This window comes from Diabrotica undecimpunctata, unplaced genomic scaffold (genome assembly GCF_040954645.1).
Source record: "Diabrotica undecimpunctata isolate CICGRU unplaced genomic scaffold, icDiaUnde3 ctg00002254.1, whole genome shotgun sequence".
Lineage (NCBI taxonomy): Eukaryota > Metazoa > Arthropoda > Insecta > Coleoptera > Chrysomelidae > Diabrotica > Diabrotica undecimpunctata.
The window spans coordinates 1-21719 of record NW_027313385.1 but is presented as its reverse complement, the minus strand read 5'-3'; the positions used below and the strand labels follow the sequence as shown (position 1 = coordinate 21719).

At 34.7% G+C, this 21719-nt stretch overlaps 1 protein-coding gene across 1 annotated transcript; it reads right to left on the bottom strand.

Annotated features, from left to right (window-relative positions):
• Window positions 1–12465: 12465 nt before the first annotated feature.
• On the bottom strand, window positions 12466–21098 carry LOC140431909 (uncharacterized; the record flags this gene model as incomplete). The annotated part of the gene is given in 4 exon segments (XM_072519777.1): window positions 12466–13441; window positions 13595–15026; window positions 15028–16606; window positions 20988–21098. Coding segments are annotated over 4 exon segments (3433 nt in total), but the record flags the coding sequence as incomplete, so codon positions are not given.
• Window positions 21099–21719: the final 621 nt, after the last annotated feature.

The following is a 21719-nucleotide window of genomic DNA, read 5'->3' as shown; positions in this document are numbered from 1 at the left end:
AGATCCATGGTAATGGTACAGGTATCGCTACATGGAAGAGTACTGCTCGTACTATCTTCTTGAAAAACATTAAGAGCCTTATCTGTTTTTCTATGATGTAATTCCAACTCATTTTTAGCTTTTCTGGATATACTAAGGTCTTTGTCCTTGCCTCTTAAAAAAAGTAAATCACAAGTTTTACAGGTGTCAACTCTAGGTTTTCTAAAAGAAAGATTCGGAAAATCCTTCATAAAAACTTTCCTATAGAATTTGTATGTTGTGGTGCTGTCAGGATGTTTTATTTTAAAAGAGTTGTATAGCTTATTAACATTGAGGTTTGGACTGAGATATTCCTTTTCACTTTTTGAACGACTGTAGTGGCTCTCTTCCCTCGGGAAGCTATTGATGTGATTATTTACCATCTGTCTGTCATGAAGAGTATACTTAAATTTTCTAACACCTCCTCGTTTATCCTTAAAGGTTGTATGTTCCTCCTTTTTACGCCTAACAAGCGTAGTAATCTTTTGCGGACTTATAGCAAATATTTCCAAAAACGTTTTTTTTACAAACTCTTTTCACATTACCTTCGCCATCTGAAACAAAAAAAGCTACGGTACACTGTCGTCTACTTTCTGATGAATCACTTGCAATAATCCCATGAGATAGCTGCCTTGCTCGTTGAGTTCAAGGCCATGATACAAGTCGAAAAGCTTAATTTTCATATCCACCACGTCTCTACAGCTGAATTTACATTTGCACGTGATCTAAAATAGAAAAATCTCATAATAATATATCATATCAACAAAGCCAAAGTAGCAATAAAAAAGTTTTAGGTAGCTATTCACAAATTTCAAGCGAAATATCTGTTAAAAATCTCGTACTAACCTCATTTTTTGGAATGGCCTTTCCAAGTTTTTGCAGCTTACATTTTTGTGTAATGTAGGGCTTTCCACTCAATCTAGCTTCACTCTGTTTTTTTCTTGACGATATTGTTTTCTTTTTATCATCAAACGCACTAGAATCCATTGTATTTACTTTAAAACACAAATTCATCAATCGATTCTAACGACAATACGTCAACCTGCAAATGGCACTTAGATCAATTAGCACAGCACATGATCTCGGACTTACAGGCGGCTCCATCTTTGGGCTTCGTTTGCAATCACTAGAGTAAAGTTAGCACGTAGATCTCATAGGGGGACATTGGCATAGGAACATAGATCATATTGATTGAATAAAAACAAAATTTTATGTTTGGCACTTAGATCACTTAGCTTGGACACTCTTCAACTATATAAATATGTGATTATGATTTTTGATTATAGAATTTTATTTAGAAGAGCTCTCTCGGCCATCCATGATTAGCACCAATTTTTTTATCATTTCCTGGACCTTAAAATTTCCCCAGTCCAAGCCAAAACTCCAGAACAGGCTTCGGTCTAAGGATGCGTTCATTACGGAGATCATCGCATGGTGTCCTCGCCTAGAGCATAGCACTGACAGCGAACGCTCGCATTTAAAATAATGCATTTATTTTACGTGGCGATGATAATATAAACCATCTTATGGTCCGAACGAGGGTTGGCGCCTCGTTATGAACGCACACTAATGCGTTTCTTTACTTGGATTTTTTAGGTAAGAAAACAACGAATCTGAATATCAATAAATTTTAATTATTAATAATTTCTACAATATGTACAAATTTACATGTCACATATAAAAAATAGAATCTATAAATTTTTTAAAGTTTTTAAGAGTGCTGAATTAATTTACAAGTAATATACGATGTTTTTATAGACAAATCAAATAAGAAATACAGTTAAAAAAACTTATTCGTATCAACAGCGTTTAGTAAATAGAAATTTTCATTAAACTTTAATAAGTTTTTAAATTTGGAGATACTAATTAATATAATAATAAAGGAGTAGATAATAAATCATTAACAAGAAAAGTTAATTCTTTAATGAGGATTGTAGGTAAATCATATATGATCCTACTTTTTCAATCTCTTCGCAATATTACAAATGATAATTTCACATGCGGACACTTAAAGATTGGTTAAAATTAGAAAAATTCTATTTTTTTTCTCTTTTTTTCGTTGCTATATCTCTGCAACCATGCGTTTTAGAAAAAATTTGTACGATCAAAAAAAGTTTGGCAATTAAATTTACTACTAGATAAAATTGATCAAAAATTGAAAAAATAATTAAAAGGGTAAAAGAAATAATAAATTAGACTTACTCACAATCAATTTAATTTAACTATCCAGACGACCGGTTTCGCTTTCTATAATATGCAAAGCATCTTCAGGTCACGATACAAAGTTAAATAATTGCTGAAATAATAAACCCATATTAGGGTGTTGTCTAATAAAGATAAACAAAGATTTTAGATGTTATTTTAGATTTTTATTGTATTAGATTTTATGTCTCTCTCTCTCTCTCTAAAATCTAATACATAACATAAAAAACTCATTGTCTCCAAGTAAGAGATGTAGTACTTTCAAATCCTCCCCTTTTTAAATTTAATGTCTGTTTCGTCCCCCCGTTTTTAAGTGTTTTCTGTGTGTCTTAAAGTGTCCTCAATTTTAATTTTTAACTTTATATATTGGACTTTACAACCATTTGCCACATATTGCAACAGAACTTTATTAAAGAAAGAAATTTGATAATTACAAGTTGATATAATTGCGCACCCACACAATTTGTACATCTATTCTCATTCATTGTCTCACAACTGTCACCTTCAAAAACAAAAATCTCAATAAATAACACACATTTCATAAATATATCTCTATAATAAATATAAATAACTTTTAAATAACTTAATGGTATAGAACATTACTTTCATCAAACAAACAATCACATTACACCTATCTCTACTTCATTGGATAAAATCTGTCTCCTCAAGAACTTCCCCGTTTACTGTCAAACAATTACAATAGCAGACTTGAGTTCTCCAATCAACAATACAAGATAGTTTGAACCATGTTCTTTCAACCATCAATTAATAGAGTACCGGCATGTAAGTAATGTTTTATTTATTTGTTCATTTATTAATTCATTACAGTTTAATAGACTATTTTACCAATTAGTGGGTCTTACCTTGTCTGCTTAAACATTTTATTCATTTTGAATAACCACAGACATGTAATATTGGCATAATTACTGTAATTTATATTATTTATATCATCTATCTTTGTTTATCTTTATTAGACAACACCCTAATATGGGTTTATTATTTCAGCAATTATTTAACTTTGTATCGTGACCTGAAGATGCTTTGCATATTATAGAAAGCGAAACCGGTCGTCTGGATAGTTAAATTAAATTGATTGTGAGTAAGTCTAATTTATTATTTCTTTTACCTTTTACAAATGATAATTTCACATGCAGACACTTAAAGATTGGTTAAAATTAGAAAAATTCTATTTTTTTTTCTCTTTTTTTCGTTGCTATATCTCTGCAACCATGCGTTTTAGAAAAAATTTGTACGATCAAAAAAAGTTTTGCAATTAAATTTACTACTAGATAAAATTGATCAAAAATTGAAAAAATAATTATTATTATTGCAAAAGAGATGTGGCGGGACGGTATGGATGGTAGCAAGGAATTTAGAAGATACAGTTAATGAAAGAACAGACTAGAACGTGAGTGGAAAGGAAAAAGAGAGAGAAGGAGAATAAAATATATGAATATTTTTTGTATGTTTGACATTTAAGTTGTTTTTTTAATAGTAATAAATTAAATAAAATTAGGATTAATATGATAAAACAGTAGGTAAAAATCATATTTCTGAAAAAACACTAACGATAAGAATTAGAAGAAAAATATTTAGCGCAAAACTGTGTTGTTTTTATTACTATAGTAAATTTTAACTATGCATGTAAGTTTTATTTAATTTTAATGAATGTGCTGGTCTGATTATCTGTCTTCATTTTATATTTTATAATTGGCATAACAGATTTGTTTGTAGTAAAGAGAAAGACAAAAATCAAACCATAATAACTGGATTATTGCTTTTATAACAACATGCAGGATGTTCCAATCAAAGATAATTATAACTTATAGATGTATAATTAATAATATTATTCACGTTCTTTAATCCCTCGAATTTGGAAGATAAGATGTAAATATTTCAACTAATAGAGAAAATTTAGTTAGAAACAATCTATTTGCTCTCCGTTTTCAAACAAAATAATATAATAATAATAATATATAAAATAATAATATAAAATAACGGAGAAAGACTTATCAATCTCTGTGAAAGTAATAGACTCAAAATAACTAACGGATATTACTGTCACAAAAACATACACAAATATACATGGTTTCAACCAACAAGGAATCTTAAGTCTATAATAGATTACGTGATAGTTAAACAAAATTCACAAATACTCATTAGAGATATTAGAGCTATGAGAAGAGCAGTATGCGGATCAGATCAGAAGGTCAGGGCAAAAATAGTTTTCCCATATAGATTAAAGGACAGTGTCTCATCAAGCCAAGACGAACAACTTTTAGAAAGAATTGATCTTCCTCAATACAATCTGTCCAGTTTAATTCATGAGAGCACCCGCACACTATATAAGACTCGAATGGACTCCAAACTTGACGAAACACTAACAAATACCAAATGCATATATGAGAATATAATATCAAGTATTCATCAAACAGCACAGGAGGTCTTAGGAATCAAACAAAATAAAATTAGTAACAAGCTTTGGTGGAATGAAGACGTTGAAAATGCGGTAACAGAAAAGAAAAGATTATACCATAAGTGGTTGAATACAAAAGATGACGCAGACAAAGACCTATACAATGAAATGAAGAAGAAAACTAGAAAGATAATTATGACCTCCAAAAATGGGATATGGGATAGAAGGTGCAGAGAGATAGAATCTTATATTGGAGGACGACAATGCACTGAGGCGTGGAAGTTTATAAACTCTGTTAAGAAGCTGACTAACGAGAAAGTGATTCTAAATCCCATAAATCTCGAGGATTGGACACACTATTACAAACATCTATTAAATGAGAACAGAGACGTTTTTAAAGAAGATATGAATTCATCAAGAATCGAAATTCTGGGAGAGCATATTACCATAGATAGCAACATAGTTCAAAAAGCTATAGCAGGGATGAAGAATGGAAAAGCAAGTGGACCAGAGGGAGTAACTACGGAATTAATAAAGAATGGCTCAGAGAAATTACACAGAATGATCACGGTGATATTTAACGAATATATTAATGGACATCCAACACCAGATGAATGGAAAACAGCATATATGACCCCAATATATAAAAAAGGTGACAGGAGAAATTGTAAAAACTATAGAGGGATATCGGTCACAAGCTCAATGAGTCGACTATACGGTCGAATACTACGGGACCTGATAGAGGAAGATTATCAATCGTCTGAAGACGAAGAACAAGGAGGATTTAGAGAAGGTCGTTCATGTACAGATAACATCTTCTGTCTTAAACAAATTATAGAAAAGAAAATTGTGACAAATAGAGAGTTACATATGACTTTTGTAGATCTTGAGAAGGCATATGACACAGACCCGCTAAATAAACTATGGGAAGTCCTGGGCACATCAAACATACATCAAACATTGGTTAGTGCTCTCAAAGATCTATATTATGGTTCAGACTCCCAAATGAAATTCGGAAACCTCTTAGCTGAAAAATTTGCAGTTACTAAGGGTCTCAGACAAGGATGTTGCATCTCTCCGACTCTATTTAATATTTATATCTCTGCAGCTCTGAAACAATGGAAAATAAAAGTCAAAGGAATGGGTATACAATTGAACGATCAGGATTACATATATACTTTACAGTTTGCAGATGATCAGGTGGTGATCTCAAATGACAAAGATGACATGGAATACATGCTTAGAAAACTAATTGAAAAATACCAGAAATGAGGATTAAATATCAATTTAGAAAAGACAAAATACCCCTCAATTGGAGCTGAAGCAGAACAACTCGATATCGATGACAATCAAAAAATAAATCCATGCAACGAATATAAATACCTGGGCGTCATTTTCGATCGTAGTGGAAAAGACGAACGAGAAATAGAACATCGAATTGTACGAGCACGAAGAGCTATAGCATGTTTGAACGGAGTTCTATGGAGTAAAGAAATACCAAAGAAAAGAAATGGAACATCTATGAGACAATGGTTAAAACTAGCCTACTTTATGGAGCTGAGACATGGAGAATAACCGAAAAATATAAGAAAAAGGTTGAAGCCACAGAAATGGATGGCATCAGAAGATCGATGAGAATATCAAGAGCCGACAGAATACGGAATGAAGTGATAAAACAACAAATGGGTATGGAGGTCACTATAGTTGAGGATATTGAGAGAAAACAGCTCATATGGTATGGGCATGTGAGCCGAATGGGGGACGAAAGATTGCCTAAAAAAACGATGATGTGGCAACCCCCAGAAAAGAGGAAACTAGGAAGACCACCATAGAGCTGGAACCTGGGAGTTAGGAAAGCGATTAGCGCTCGAAATCTGGACGAAGACCTAACTCAAGACAGAATACAGTGGCGTTTGGGAGTCGGACAACGTCGTAAGACGTTATGAAAAACCGAATATATATATATATATATATATATATATATATATACTTAATATTTTATTAATTGCCAGTTACCAAAATCATTTTTTTACAAAGACGTAAAATACATTAACACTGGGTACCAGGGAATAACGATGAATGTAAAAGATAAGCAAGGAAACCTGATAGTGGACAAAGACCAAATATGTGAAAGGTGGAAAGAATATTTCGAAGAGATGCTAAATGACGGAGTGACTACTGAAGAAAATTATAATGTTCCTAAACCTCAAATAGTAATAGAAGAAATACCAAAGCCCACAAGAGAAGGAATTGAAGAAATAATAAAAGATATGAAAAATCAAAAAGCCCCGGGGAGAGCGGCATTGTGGCAGAGAACATAAAATATGGAGGAGAGGTCTTAATAAACCAACTTGGTGAGCTAATACTAGAAGTATGGGAAGAAATGCCTCAAGAATGGAATAAGTCGATTATAATTCCTATTCGCTCCGTGCGTGACTGACGCGACACCTACCGCCTTCATCTGACTGTTTTGGACCTACCAATTTTCAGGTTAAACATATGACATATGTTTGACATTGTTAAATACAGGCGAAATTGACAATTAATAATAATTAACTTTTTAATTATATTTTTTCAGTTTATGTACAAAATAAATGTAGTATTAAAAACTGGGTTTCTCAAAATTCATCATAATATATCTTTTTAACCCCAAACGGAAAAGAAAGGGAAAAATCTAGTACTGGCAAATCAAGTTTTTTACGTGAAAGAGCATATAATTAAAAACAGTAATAGTAAAAGGTATGATATAAAAGCTAAAGTCATCAGGCACTCTGCAGTTAGCTTGAAGCCTTATAAAATATCATTTAAGGTAAATTATTTAAATATTTCCTATTATGTGATATTTACTATTTCATACTAATAGCACGGATCCATCTTTTTCTTTTCTCTAATTTATATGTAATCTTTGGGAACCTATAAAAACTACACTTACTATTTTTGCTATTATTAGCACAATTAAATACGCAACATGTATTTGCACACATTTTTGATAAAATTTATGCGTAAAAAGATTCCAATTTTGTCATATTTCACCACTACGCACGCTGGCATCGTTTCAAGGTACCCCTACCATGGTCACGCACGGAGCGAATACACAAAGAGGGAGATAGAACTGAAAGCGCAAACTATAGAGGAATTATATAAAGTACTCGCCAAACTAATTAAAAAACAATTAGAAATATATATAGAGAAGAGTCTAGGAGAATACCAGGGAGGATTTCGGAAAGGAAGAACAACAGCCGATCAAATTTTTATGATAAAACAAGTCCTGATCAATTGCTATGAATACAACATTTCAGCACAAGTACTTTTCATTTACTACAAAGCCGCCTACGATAGAATAGACAAAAACGAATTAATAGAAACGCTAAAAGAAATAATAAAATTGGTAAAAATGATAATTAGACAAACCACTTGTGCTGTAAGATGCAACGGTACAGTCTCAGAAGAATTCGAAGTAAAAAAAGGTGTTCGCCAAGGAGACCCATTGTCTACATTGCTATTCAATATAGTTCTAGAAAAAATTGTAAGGGTTAGTGGGATAAATAGGTCCGGAACAATTTTATATACGGAGCACCAATGCTTAGCATACGCTAATGACGTGGTTCTCATTGCAAGAAATGGAAAAGAACTATCAAATATAGCAAAAAGACTGATTCGGGAAAGCTCTAAAATGGAACTGAAAGTTAATATTAATAAATCGAAGTACATGGAGATCTCGAGCAAAAAAGAAATAAACACCAGGGGATCCTTTAAATTGGAGATGGAGGGGGGATCAGTTGTAGAATTCGAGAAGGAGGATGAATATACATGTACTTAGGTACTCTTATTGATCAGACATGTAAGGAAGAAACTGAAATCAACCTGAGACTGACCAAGAGCAACAGGTGTGCTGGAGCCATGAGCAAAATAATTAAGGCTAAAGATATATCTCGTAATACAAAAATAAGAGTATACAAAACTATACTTAGACCCACAATGCTGCTGAGACATGGACTATAAACAAAACCATACAGAACATATTGGAAGAATGGGAAAGAAAGATACTTCGCAGAATGGTTGGTGGAAAAGTAGTAGAGGGAGAATGGAGAAGACGAACTAATGCAGAAGTATACCATTTGTATGCTTACCCTAAAATAACAAAAGTGGTGAAAGAACGTAGACTAGAATGGCTCGGTCGTCTAGAAAGAATGCAAGATAATAGAGTAGTCAAGAATATTGCTTTGAGAGTACCTGAGGGCAAAAAAAGAGAGAAAGACCAAGAAAGAAATGGAGAGATGTAGTGATGAAAAATGTCAGAGAGATGGGAATCAGAGATTGGAAGCTGATAGCTAAGAACAGAAAACGATGGAAATTATCCATCCAGCAATGGGCCTAAAAGGCCTGTTAACGATGTACATACATACCGAGATTATTAGTGCTACAATCTAGTTGAGTCCCAGTATTCCTTGTAGTTTGATACCAGTTGTCAACATCGATGTTTCTGTCATCCTCCTCTATACAATCTCAATATTAGTTTATCTCTTCATTTAGTTCTCTCGAACTTTACCAATAGAATAATTCGTACAAGTTTTCACTGGCTCGTACTAGACATCCTGCCCACCGTAGACGTCTAATTTTTATGATAGTGATTATATATTCAGTATAAATCAGCTCTAGTAGCAATGTCGAAATTTTCACTCTACTGGTACGAGTATGGCCCTCTATAACAGATAATGTTGATACGACCAGGAGTGATTCGACAGCGGTATGTACTATCACCCCACCTAGTTAACTCATATTCTTATCAACAAAAACCATGCATGATGAGGTAGTAGATGTCCCAGATGTAATAATAAACAACACTGCACTAAGACATTAGACGAGTATGTATACCTGGGACAATTAATACATAAATCTGGCTCCCTACTCCCAGAAATTAACAGAAGAATGAAATATGCTTGGACATCTTTTGGTGTCCAAAATTAAGCAATGCATGTTAGGCATAACAAAGAAAGATCGAAAATAAATAGAATGGATAAGACAATAACCCGGGTCACTGATGTAATCTACAGAATCAAATCTTTCAAATGACAGTGGGCGGGGTATTTAGCGAGAAGAACTGACAATAGATGATCAGCTAGAATTACACTGTAGTATCCAAGAGGCGTCAAGAGACCAAGACAACGTCCAAACTTAAGTCTTATTCGACATATTTTATGAACAACAGCTTTGAAATCAATTAGACTATGTTTGACCTTGCGGCTTACAATAAATCCGGTACCAAATTCGTATCGGGTAGGATGTCCAATGATATCTGCTTTGGCTTTATTAATTTCTTGTATAAGCAGAGCCGTGGCTCCAGACTGATAAAGGCTTCTTATTTCGTTTGCGAGTTCATCGTAGGTTAGACAGTCCGGTTTCTTTCTTTGTAGCTCTCATAACAAAAGGTTTTTTACAGAGTTGGGTACTATACCCAACGCCAAACCCCCCTTTCGGAAAGCCTTTTCACTCGATTTCGTCAGTTCCCTACCCAACTTTCCATCCGGGTTGGATACCGGATCTCCAGTTAGGTTGCTCGGTTTACAGGGATACAAGCGTGAAGGTGAGAGTCTGATTTGAGTAGAAGTAGGATACGCTGACAATATAATCTATAGTCGATGATGCCCTAGGTTCACCAATGGCCTTCCCACTTTCTCCAGTAATTTTCAATATTTTCATGGCCAAATCCTTCGAGATAAAAGCACTATCCTCATCAATGATCAAACCGATATATTGACTAAGATAGGTTCGATAGGTACGATACAATCTTCATTAGGTTCGACCGTAAGAATGCTTAGGTTTTCTTTTCAAATCCATGTAAATAGTATACATCCTAGTATTCTAGGAGACGGAAACTAATTTATCATTACCGTTTCCTGACGTATTCATATAAAAAACAGTCCCAAGAATTTCATTACTTTGTTTACCAAAAATCCATCAATACTAGCACACCAACCACTACTTGCATGCCAGCTCACATTACCTTACTTCACAAATTACTTCAGTTATTAATACTTTTGTTTTTAGACGAATTCATCTTTGCGACGATTCAAATAGATCCGCAGAACTTTCTTTTTTCAACAAGCCTTCGTACAAAATGGTTACCGCGCAAATCATATAAAAGATTCCTTTCTTTATACTAAAGGTATCACTGACAAAATCAATAAAATTCTCAAACCAAAGGAAATAAAGAGAACATTTACACCTCACCTAAAATTTTCATCTTTTGTACAATTTATTAAAGACAAGATCCCAAACAGACAACAAGGCATTTATCAAATTCCTTGTGCAGACTGCCCGATCTTATATAGGCCAAACAAATCGTAGAACCCAAAAAAGGATTTATGAACATTCCATTTTCGTTTGCAATTCCGATTCAGTTTTAGCCGTAGGTCAACATCACCTCAATACAGATCACAAAATTGATTTCAAAAATTCCAGAAATATAGTGGTTTAAATATACAACACATTATACTTAAAACAATTAGAAAAGGACTAAAACGCGACATACAAAAATGGAACGAGAACTTAATAGAGCGAGTCATTGAAAACAACAGAGGCTTAAAATGTCTAAGACCCGCACTGGGAGTTCAAAAAATCATCAAAATTAAAGACGCCAACAATAAGGTAGAGAAGGACAAATATAAAATAACAAATATTGTCGAAGACTTCTACACATCCTTGTACAGCTCGCAAGGCCAGCCTAATGAAACAACAAAGGAAAACGTCAAAAGAAACATAAAAAACGTGGGATCAGAAGTACTACCAAATATAAAGGGATTCGAAATAGAAAGAGCTTTAAAAGAGCTAAAAAATAATAAAGCTCCAGGACACGACGGTATAATTGCCGAGCTCTTGAAAACAAGCAAGACATTAACAATCCCTGTACTAACAGAGCTATTTAATAGATGTCTCCATAATAGCAAGATCCCTAAAGACTGGAACGAGAGTCTAGTAATACTCTTACACAAAAAAGGGGACAAATGTGATCTACAGAATTATAGACCTATATCGTTGCTCAGTCAAGTATACAAACTACTAATGAGAATTATTACCAACCGGTTAACCTACAAAATGGACAATTACCAACCGGTTGAAAAGGCTGGCTTCCGCAAAGGAAGACATACAGGAAGGTACATCAGACCATAACATTGATAGAGAAGGCAAATGAATACCAACTACCCGTATTTCTTGCCTTCGTCGACTATGAAAAGGCGTTTGATAGTATCGAGATGTGGGCCATAGAACAAGCTATTAATAATTGTAGAATAGATTCGAGATATAGGCAACTAATACATAATATATATGAAAATGCAACTATGATCGTACAACTAGACGAAAATACAAATCCCATCCCCATTAAGAGAGGAGTGAGACAAGGAGACGTAATATCATCAAAGCTTTTCAACCTAGCCCTAGAAGACGTCTTCAAAACTACAAATTGGTCAACCTATGGCATTAACGTTAATGGCAACAAGTTAAACCACCTCAGATTCGCTGATGACATAGTGATTATAACGAGCACATTCGAGGAACTGCAAATTATGATGGGGGAACTAGCAGCCAGTTCCCAATACGTCGGTCTAAAAATGAATATGAAAAAAAAACAAAAATAATGACAAACACAGATGACCCCAGACGTATAACTATAAATGGCAGTGAGATAGAACAAATCCAGGAATACATCTACCTAGGCCAAATTCTGAGACTTGACAAAGAGAACCAAAGTGCGGAAATTACTAGAAGAGCAAGACTAGCATAAGCAGGATTTGGAAAACCTAGTTGGATACTTAAGAATCGCAAAATACCCCAATACTTGAAGAGCAAAGTGTTCAACCAATGCATCTTTCCTATCATGACATATGGATGTCAAACCTGGACCCTAACCAAGGCAAACATGAATAAACTAGCCACAACAGAAAGAACAATGGAAAGAGCAATGTTAGGTATACGACTGTCAGATAAAAAGAGGAACGACTGGGTAAGATCCAAAACAAAAGTCGAGGATATAGCAACAAAAATTGCCAAACTTAAATGGAGCTTCGCGGGCCACACTGCTAGACAAAAAGACCAACGTTGGAATACTACAATACAACATTGGAGACCTTACGAAAGTAAACGACCAAGAGGAAGACCACAGATGAGATGGGTTGATGATATTAAAAGAATAGTCGGAACAAATTGGAAATATGTTGCTCAGGATAGAGACCGACGGAAGGAGTTGGGAGAGGCCTATGTCCAAACATGGACGACAGAAGGCTAAGAAGAAGATACTTAAATGTCTTTCAAAGAAATATAGAAAACAATTCTAATTTACTGTCAAAATTGTGACCATTCACTAGTAGATATTAGGTTTCTTTAAATCCATATACAAATATTTCTGTTGCATTCAATTTAAACGTTTTGACCAGAACATCCTGCATTTTTTAATCTTACACAATGGACATTTTAGCACTCTTTAGTAGCTCTAACACTACCTTACAAATTTAATAATTATCAACAGAATAACAAATATCACAGACGCGTTGTTTGAATATGTCCCGTTACTAAGAGCACTAGCATGACAGCTCATGTCTTCAGGTTCTAGATCCACTATGGGTATTCTAGTCCCGGTAACGGAATCGATACATGTGGACTCTTTAATTACTTCGTTCATTTTGATCACTGCTTCTATGGGAGAATTGTGGGACTGGAGGCTCTCCCTCGTCCATCGCCGTAACCAGTGGCTCAGCCAGGATAGGTGGCAACCACAACGGAATGGGTTGTTAGATAGAAAAAGGCCACCTGCAATACAAAAACTTATGTTAAAATATTGACTATTGATTATAGTATCAAGTAGCACATGCCTACTCAGTCAGAGTGCTAAAAAACAGTTGATAACAAAGGAACACGGTCTTATGTATAGATAAAGGTAAAAAGAGTAGTGATATTTCTTACCTGATATTAAAGTTGTTCCAACATTCTTCCACCTACTTGAGTTCCCATAAAAAATCTCCGGATGTAGGTGAGTCAGCATGTTATTCCGAAGATCCAGCGTCAAATGAGCTATCTTAAACATATTCGAAAATAATCCAGAGGGTAATTCTTCTATTTGAGTTCCATGGAGTTTAATGGTTAGTTCAGGATTCTTCGTAAATCTAGCAAATGCGTCTTTATTAACAACTTTTAAATTTCTTCCCGTCAGTTCTAACAATCTGATCTTCCTATTTGTTATACATAATAATTGGTCAGTCAATTCTGGTTCTACAACTAATATTCTTAAAACCCGTAATTGGTCGATGTTTGAAAGCATTTGGCACAACTTTTCAGAAAAGTTTTCGATTTTAGGCCATGTTTGCATTGAGAGTTTTGATAAGATTTTAAGCTGTGTAATAGCTTCACTTTCAAACCTACTCAAATAATTTAGATGTTCTATATTCAGTTCCTGCAGATTTTGCAAGTTTACAAAATTATCAAACAACAGTTCTTTGATAGGGTTGTATGACAATTCTAGAGTTTTTAGGTTAGGAAGATGGATCCAAAGCTGAGAAGGAACTTGGAGTAAATTATTGTGACTTAAATCTAGAGATTTTAGATTTGATAACTGTTGTACAGAGTTTTTGTTGATTGCTTCAATACTGTTGTAAGAGAGGTTTAGCGATATTAGATCTGGCAGGGGAAAATGTGGCGTAGCAATCATGCCTGTGTTAGCTAAATTTAAAAACTTCAAACCTTGAGCATAATGAAACAATTCCTTAAAGTTTGACCTGAGTGGGTTAAAACTTAGGTCTAATGTTTGGAGAAGTCCTAAACTAGTAAAAACATTATCTGGTAAAATAGTTAGTTTGTTGTTTCCTAGATCTAAATGCTGCAATAGTGGAATATCTGGAAATGTAGTTATATCGATGTGTTCAATGTTATTGGATCTCATGGAGAAGTGTCTTAAAGATATGCCGATGTCTGACAGACTTGTGCTAGGCACAACTGAAAACAAATTAAAACTGAGATCGAGCATTTCGATGTGAGTACTTTTAAAGATCTCTTTGGGTAGATAACTTAAATGGTTCCCACTAAGATTTAGTATCCTCAATTTTGACATATTAGCGAATTGCCCGATGTGCAATTGGTTTATAAAGTTTTTCGACAAATCCAAAGATTGGAGGTTTTGTAATCCAAAAAACGCTTTCTTTTTTACACTTTTTATGTTGTTCTGCTGCAATCCTAAATATTCTAAAGAGGTCAAGTGCATAAAAACGCTGTGATCTAAATTATTTACTATATTAAAATCCAAATAAAGTTTTCTTAAAGCGGAAGTTTTTTCGATACACCCGGGAATTTTATCTAAATTGTTATATCTCAAGTCGAAAACTTGTATATTTAAAAACTCTAGAATCTGAAACGCAGGAAACAATTTGGTTTCTGCTGAAATTCAAGTGCAGTGCTCCAGAAATATTCGTGAAAAACGTAAAAGACACTTCAGACAACAAGTTATTGTAAAAATCGATCTTCCCGACGCCCTGCAAATTTGTGAAAGCATCACGGCTAATATCGCTCAACCTGTTATGCGAAAGAATGACCGTATTGAGTTTTGGCAGGTCGGAGAACGATTGCTTCTCGATGTTCCTAATCTTGTTGTTGGATAACAGGACAGTTTCCAAATTAGGTAATGCTCTAAACGTGCCAGTCTCGATAACCGTCAGCTCGTTGTCTGAAAAGCGGATGTCCTGAAGCTTGGAGTGAACGTTCGCCTTAAGGAACGTTTTCGGGATCGCTCTAATCTTATTAGACTCCAAATTGAGGTACATTAGCTCCGGCAATAAAAAAGACGACGGATAAATCGAAACAATATTATTGTGGTCCAGCGATAGACCTTTTAGGCTGATCATGGGGTCAAAAATTTCGTAGTTTAGTTCGTTTTCCTCGAATCCGAAAGATAATTCGAAACTTTCCAACTTTGCTAAACCAGCAAAAGCGTCTTTTTCTATAAATCTAAGGGGGTTAAAACTCAAACTTAACTCATTAAGTTCTTCGATACCATTAAAAACGTTATTTGTTAGCTTTATTAACCGATTATTGGATAAAACTAGGCTTTTAATAGTCGATCCCCAATTCTGGAACGTACCTTCATCAATTTCAACTATTTCATTAAAAGCGATGTTGAAGTGTGAAAGTTTGGTACAATTTTGTAAAGCCGTTGATGGGATTTCAACTAGCTGATTTCCACTCAAACTTAGCGCTCTTAAACTTGGCGCAAAATTATCAAAAGCTGTTGGATCAATATCTTTCAGTAAATTCGAAGAGATATATAGATATTTCAATCCTTTTAATCGTCGAATTCCTTCAGGAATACGTTGCAAATTGTTGTGGTCAAGATCCAAGTACTCCAGGGAATTTAAAATACCGTTAAAAGCATCGTAGTCCATTTTTTCGATAGAATTATACGATAAAATAATTCTTCCTGTATTTAGGCCGGAGAAACAATTATCCGTTAACATTCTAAAGTCGTTAAAAGCTAAATTAATATCTCTTATGTTGAGTGAATTGTTAAAGAGATACGCCGGCAGTGTGCTTATGAAATTTTCAGCCAGGTCTATCTTCTCCAAGTACAACATCGTCGACAAAGTGTACTGCGGTATCAATTTTATGTGGTTCCCTCGTAGGTACAGCCATTGCAGATACGGGGAGGTCGCTATAAGTTCGATCGGGAACACGTGCAACAAGTTGTAGGAAAGACTTGCGGTTTTCAAGCAAATAGGTAATGAGTGTTTATGTATTTCGAATATTCGGTTTCCGTCCAAGTTTAACCAAATCAGAGATTTGAATTGTCGTAAACTTTGTTGGCTCTGTTTTACTCCGTTATGGTTTGTAGTCTCGTTCGGTATGATGGTTATGTCATTCTCGCCGAGGAAAAGGGTTGAGACTGAGGTTTTCATGTGCGACCACACACCGTTTATTGATGATATTTGATTTCTGAAAAAAAATAATTTTATAAATCATTGGTTTGAAAATGAAGGCAGTTATATTTTTATATTAGTATTTTTGGTGAATTTGTGGTTATTGTGCGTCAAATAAAAACTCAAACTTAAGTACAACATAACCCTTGGAAAAGCATGATGACTTATAAAAAAATGTGGAATTTCAACATATTTGTGTTTTTAAAAAATAAAAATACTTTAAAATGTTTTCACAGTACGGTTATATTTGATAGCAATAATTACTGAAAATAATTTATAAAGTATTAAAAATAAGGGTGTATAACCTTGGTGTTGTAGGCAATAGCCCATTTGACTGAAAAAATGTAAAGGTGGATTTTTGCCATACGAGACTTCAAATTCTGATTATTCTGTGTGTTTCTGCATAATTTGTATGTGCTTTATGCGTTTGTATTTGTGTAAATGTTCATGTATTGTGTTTGCACATTGTGTATTGTTTCGTTCCGTGCGTGACTGACGCGACACCTACCGCCTTCATCTGACAGTTTTGGACCTACCAATTTTCAGGTTAAACATATGACATATGTTTGACATTGTTAAATACATGTGAAATTGACAATTATTAATAATTAACTTTTTAATTATATTTTTTCAGTTTATGTACAAAATAAATGTAGTATTAAAAACTGGGTTTCTCAAAATTCATCATAATATATCTTTTTAACCACAAACGGAAAAGAAAGGGAAAAATCTAGTACTGGCAAATCAAGTTTTTCACGTGAAAGAGCGTATAATTAAAAACAGTAATAGTAAAAGTTATGATATAAAAGCTAAAGTCATCAGGCACTCTGCAGTTTGCTTGAAGCCTTATAAAATATCATTTAAGGTAAATTATTTAAATATTTCCTATTTTAATTGCATATAAATGAGGTTATGTGATATTTACTTTTTCATATTAATAGCACGGATCCATCTTTTTCTTTTCTCTAATTTATATGTAATCTTTGGGAACCTATAAAAACTACACTTACTATTTTTGCTATTATTAGCGCAATTAAATACGCAACATGTATTTGCACACATTTTTGATAAAATTTATGCGTAAAAGATTCCAATTTTGTCATATTTCGCCGCTACGCACGCTGGCATCGTTTCAAGGTACCCCTATCATGGTCACGCACGGAGCGAATATGTAGTGTGTATGATTGTTTCTGCATCTGTATCAGAGTAAGGAGAGCAAGTTACCAGGAGACATCTCCCTCATGTGGGCAGGTGTGGGCCAGGTCTCGCCGAACTCCGGGCATTCAGATAGGACATGTTCTATAGTTTCGTCTTCTTATTCACACTTCCTACATAGAGGTGTGTCTACTAGCTCCAATGTGTGGAGGTGTTTGCTTAGTTGACAATGACCAGTTAACAAACCAACTGTTAAGCGTAGATTTTTCCTGGTCATTCCCAAGTAGTTCTTTGATGCTGACTTTTCAAGGTTACTAAGTGATACCCTGGCAAGTCTACATCCTTGCCCTTCTTTCCATCTTTTTACGGTTTGTGTATGGAAGTGACTTTTGACAATTTTTGTGATTGTTGTAGTTGACCAACCAAAAAGATTCCCAGGTCCTAAAAGTCTGCCTTCCCAGCCAATTGATCAGCATTGTGGTTACCTTTATCCCTATCGTGTCGTTTAACCCACATCAGAATGATGGTATTACCATCCAAAGCTTGAGTTAGTGACTCGTGATCTTCTATTACTAACTCTGATGTGACACGAGGTCTATTCAAGGCTAGTAGCGCTTGTCTGCTATCTGTGCAGATTATTATAGTTTTCCCGGCTATACCTATTTGGGTTATCTCTTTTGCTGCTATGAAGATACTAGTCAGTTCTGTCTGAACTACGCTGGCATTTTTGCCCATACCCCACTTTATTCTTGGTTTCAGTGATCCGGAGTATATCCCTGAGCATCCTGAGCCTTCTTCCATTTTGGAACTATCGGTGTATATTCAATATGCCACGTTTGTCTCCCTATACTATCTTGTTTCGATTTTGTAGAACTTGCCAAAGACAAACTTTGGTTTAATCTAGTCAAATTCTGCCTGTAGTAGAAACAAGTTAGTTCTCAATTGTCCCATTTCTACATCAAGGATTACACCAGCCGAGCGCAGTTGCATCATTGTCACCAGCGCCACCTCTTTGATGCCAATGATTAACTCCATTGCAGCAGTTGGTGTTGTTTTCATGGCACCTGTTATATTTATGCAAGCCATCCACTGAATATGGTTTAGTTTGTTAATTAGCTCCGTAAATTATCATTGGCCTAATAACAGCAATGTAGACCCAGGCGATCACCCTGAAAGAAAGGCCCCAGGTGTCTCCGACTGTTCATAGGCAATATATAGGATTAACTTCCTGTAAGGATAATGCCAAGGTACTTTACCTCGTCAGAAAAGTTTAGACTGTAGTTTAGAATCTTTGAAAGTATTATACCCGTGATTCTTCTTTTTATGGTAAAGAGGACCATTTCTGTCTTAGGATTTATAGATAGTGAGTTCACCATATTTCTATTAGTCGGAGAGCAACTTGTAATCTCTCACATAGTGTGTTCTCCAACTTACCGCTTTGCAGGATATCAATATCGTCTGCATAGGCTATTGTGTAGAACCCGTTGCTGCTAATTTGGTCAACCAGGGTGTCTAGAACTATGTTAAAGAGGAGTGATGATATCACCCCTTCCTGTGGATACCCCCTCGTAACCATGCCTCTAACAGAAACGTCTTCTACATTTATGGTGATTGCTCTATTAGAATGAATACTGAATATCCATTCGCTTACGACCATGCCAACATTTCTGACGTTAAGCTATTGGGTGATAGTTAGAAATGTGGTTTTATTAAACGCTTCCTTAATGTCTATGAATATACCCGGGGTGGATTCTTTATTGTCTAGCGATCTTTCAATTCTTCCCACTAGTGATGCAGTGCAGAATCGGTAGATCTTCCCGAAGTATATGCATGCTGATTTGGGTAAAGAGGGTTATGGACCAGAACTTCATCTGTTTTGTCCCTCTCGCATAACGTTTCCATCGTTTTTAAGAGAAAGGATGTTAGGCTAATTGGTCTGAAAGCCTTTGGTAGGGTGTAGTCCATCCTACCTGGTTTTGGTATGAAAACCACACGTACCTCTCTCTACTTCCGAGGAATATATCTCAGATCCAAAGAGGTTTTGAATATTTCCACAAGGTGCGGCAGAAGGATATCCAGTCCCCACCGTGGATATATGCCGTCAGGCCCTGACGATTTAAAAGGGGTGAAGCACAGCATGGCCCATCTTACCTTTTCCTCATTAATCATTGCTCTGGCGAGATGCCAGTCGTTTAGTAAGGGTATGATTGCTTCTTCCTTCCAGTTTGGTACTGCTGAAGCGCTAAAACCGGGGAAGTGTGTTTTCATCAGCACTTTCACAAAGGTTGGAAGTTTTGTTTCCATATTACTTCGTTAATATGCCGATATCCCGATGTGGGTTCTTTGAGAGTACTTTTTGTAGCCTGGAGGCCTGCAGGAAATGTTTGATTTCCTGGCAGAAGGTTTTCCAAGCAGCTCTTTGTCTTTGTCTACAGACTTTCTTAAACTCTCTGAGATTTGATTTATAAGAATCCCAAAGTGTACGATTGTAAACAAAACATTTAAATTTAAAAATTACTATGCGAAATCTATCAAATGCAAATAAAGTTGGAAAATTTAAGCCTTACAACAGTTTTACGGACAATTTCAAAGCCTGAGAATAATAATTTTTGCAATAGTTACAAAATAAATTAAGGGTTTTGAAATTTTGTCTTTTTTGTATTTATCTAAACAATAAATAGGTACCTACATAAATTTGTACAAATCGTCATTTTTAAGCTTTTTGCATGCTCTAAAAGATGGTTCATTGCGTACTAAAAAATCAATACTTGAAAAAAATCCTAATGACCAGCAGACAGCTTATTTGGCACGGCCATGTCCAAAGAATGTATAAGAAAATAGGAAAATAGATACCAATGGAAGGAAGGAAAATAGAAAAACCAAAATTGACATGGTTAACAAGCATTCAAGGAGTAGTATCGAGGCAAAGATGAAATCAATGAAAAATTAAAATTGTTTCTTTTAGTAACTAATTGGCAATTAATTTTATCTCGAATTTTTAGGAAAGGAGTTTAAAGCAAATAATATTTACACACCCATTTTTAATTAATTAACGTTTTTAATTTTCTTAATTAACGAAAGTTACTAATTTGTTTTTAATAATATTCTCGCTCAATAACTTTTGGTAACTGTAGAGATACTGTAGATATCAAAACATTATGATCCTAATAATAGTAATGAATGAAAAATATTTTTTTTACCAATTGTTTCAATTAGAACGTATCTTTTAGTTTATCACTTACCCATGCAAATTAATCCACTGTAGGCTTCTAATTTCTTTAAGAGCCGCTAGAGGGATGCTGTCCAATTTATTATAGCTTAAATCCAGAGACGTCAGGCTTTTCCATAAAGAACTAAAAAAAATAATATATCAAAATAACGTATGTACAGAATTTTTTATCAATATAAATATATTTTTTAATTGTTTAATATTTAATTCGTAATTGCAAATAATTGAATAAGCAGTTCTACAACAAGCAGCAGAGATACTGCAGGGTTTAGTGGAGGGTGGGTAAGCCATAGAAAATCATACATTAAAAAATCCTACCTTAACCCTTACAAAGTATCGTTAAAGGGTAAGTATTGTTATCAAATAAGTATGTTACCTTATTCTGTTGTATGCAATGTAAATGATATACAAACACAGGATAATAGCCCCAGTCCGGGTGTCTCCAAAATACGGAGAGCGTGAAAACAGTATCTTTGTCACCTACCATTTAGAATCAAGGAAGTAGAGGAAGAATGCACACTTATGACGAAATAATGTGACCACCTGGAGCATCATAAGCATTCCAGGAAAGTTAGCAATCACAGAAGCTGAGATGAACAGAATGAAGATAGGCATACTGGTTCTGAGCAAGGTAAGACGGCATTGCTTAGGGTTGGCAGGTATGGAACAGTCATAGTCGTTTTAGACACAATAACATAATTAGTGTTATATGACATTGTTAGGCAACCGACTCTGAGATAGCGCG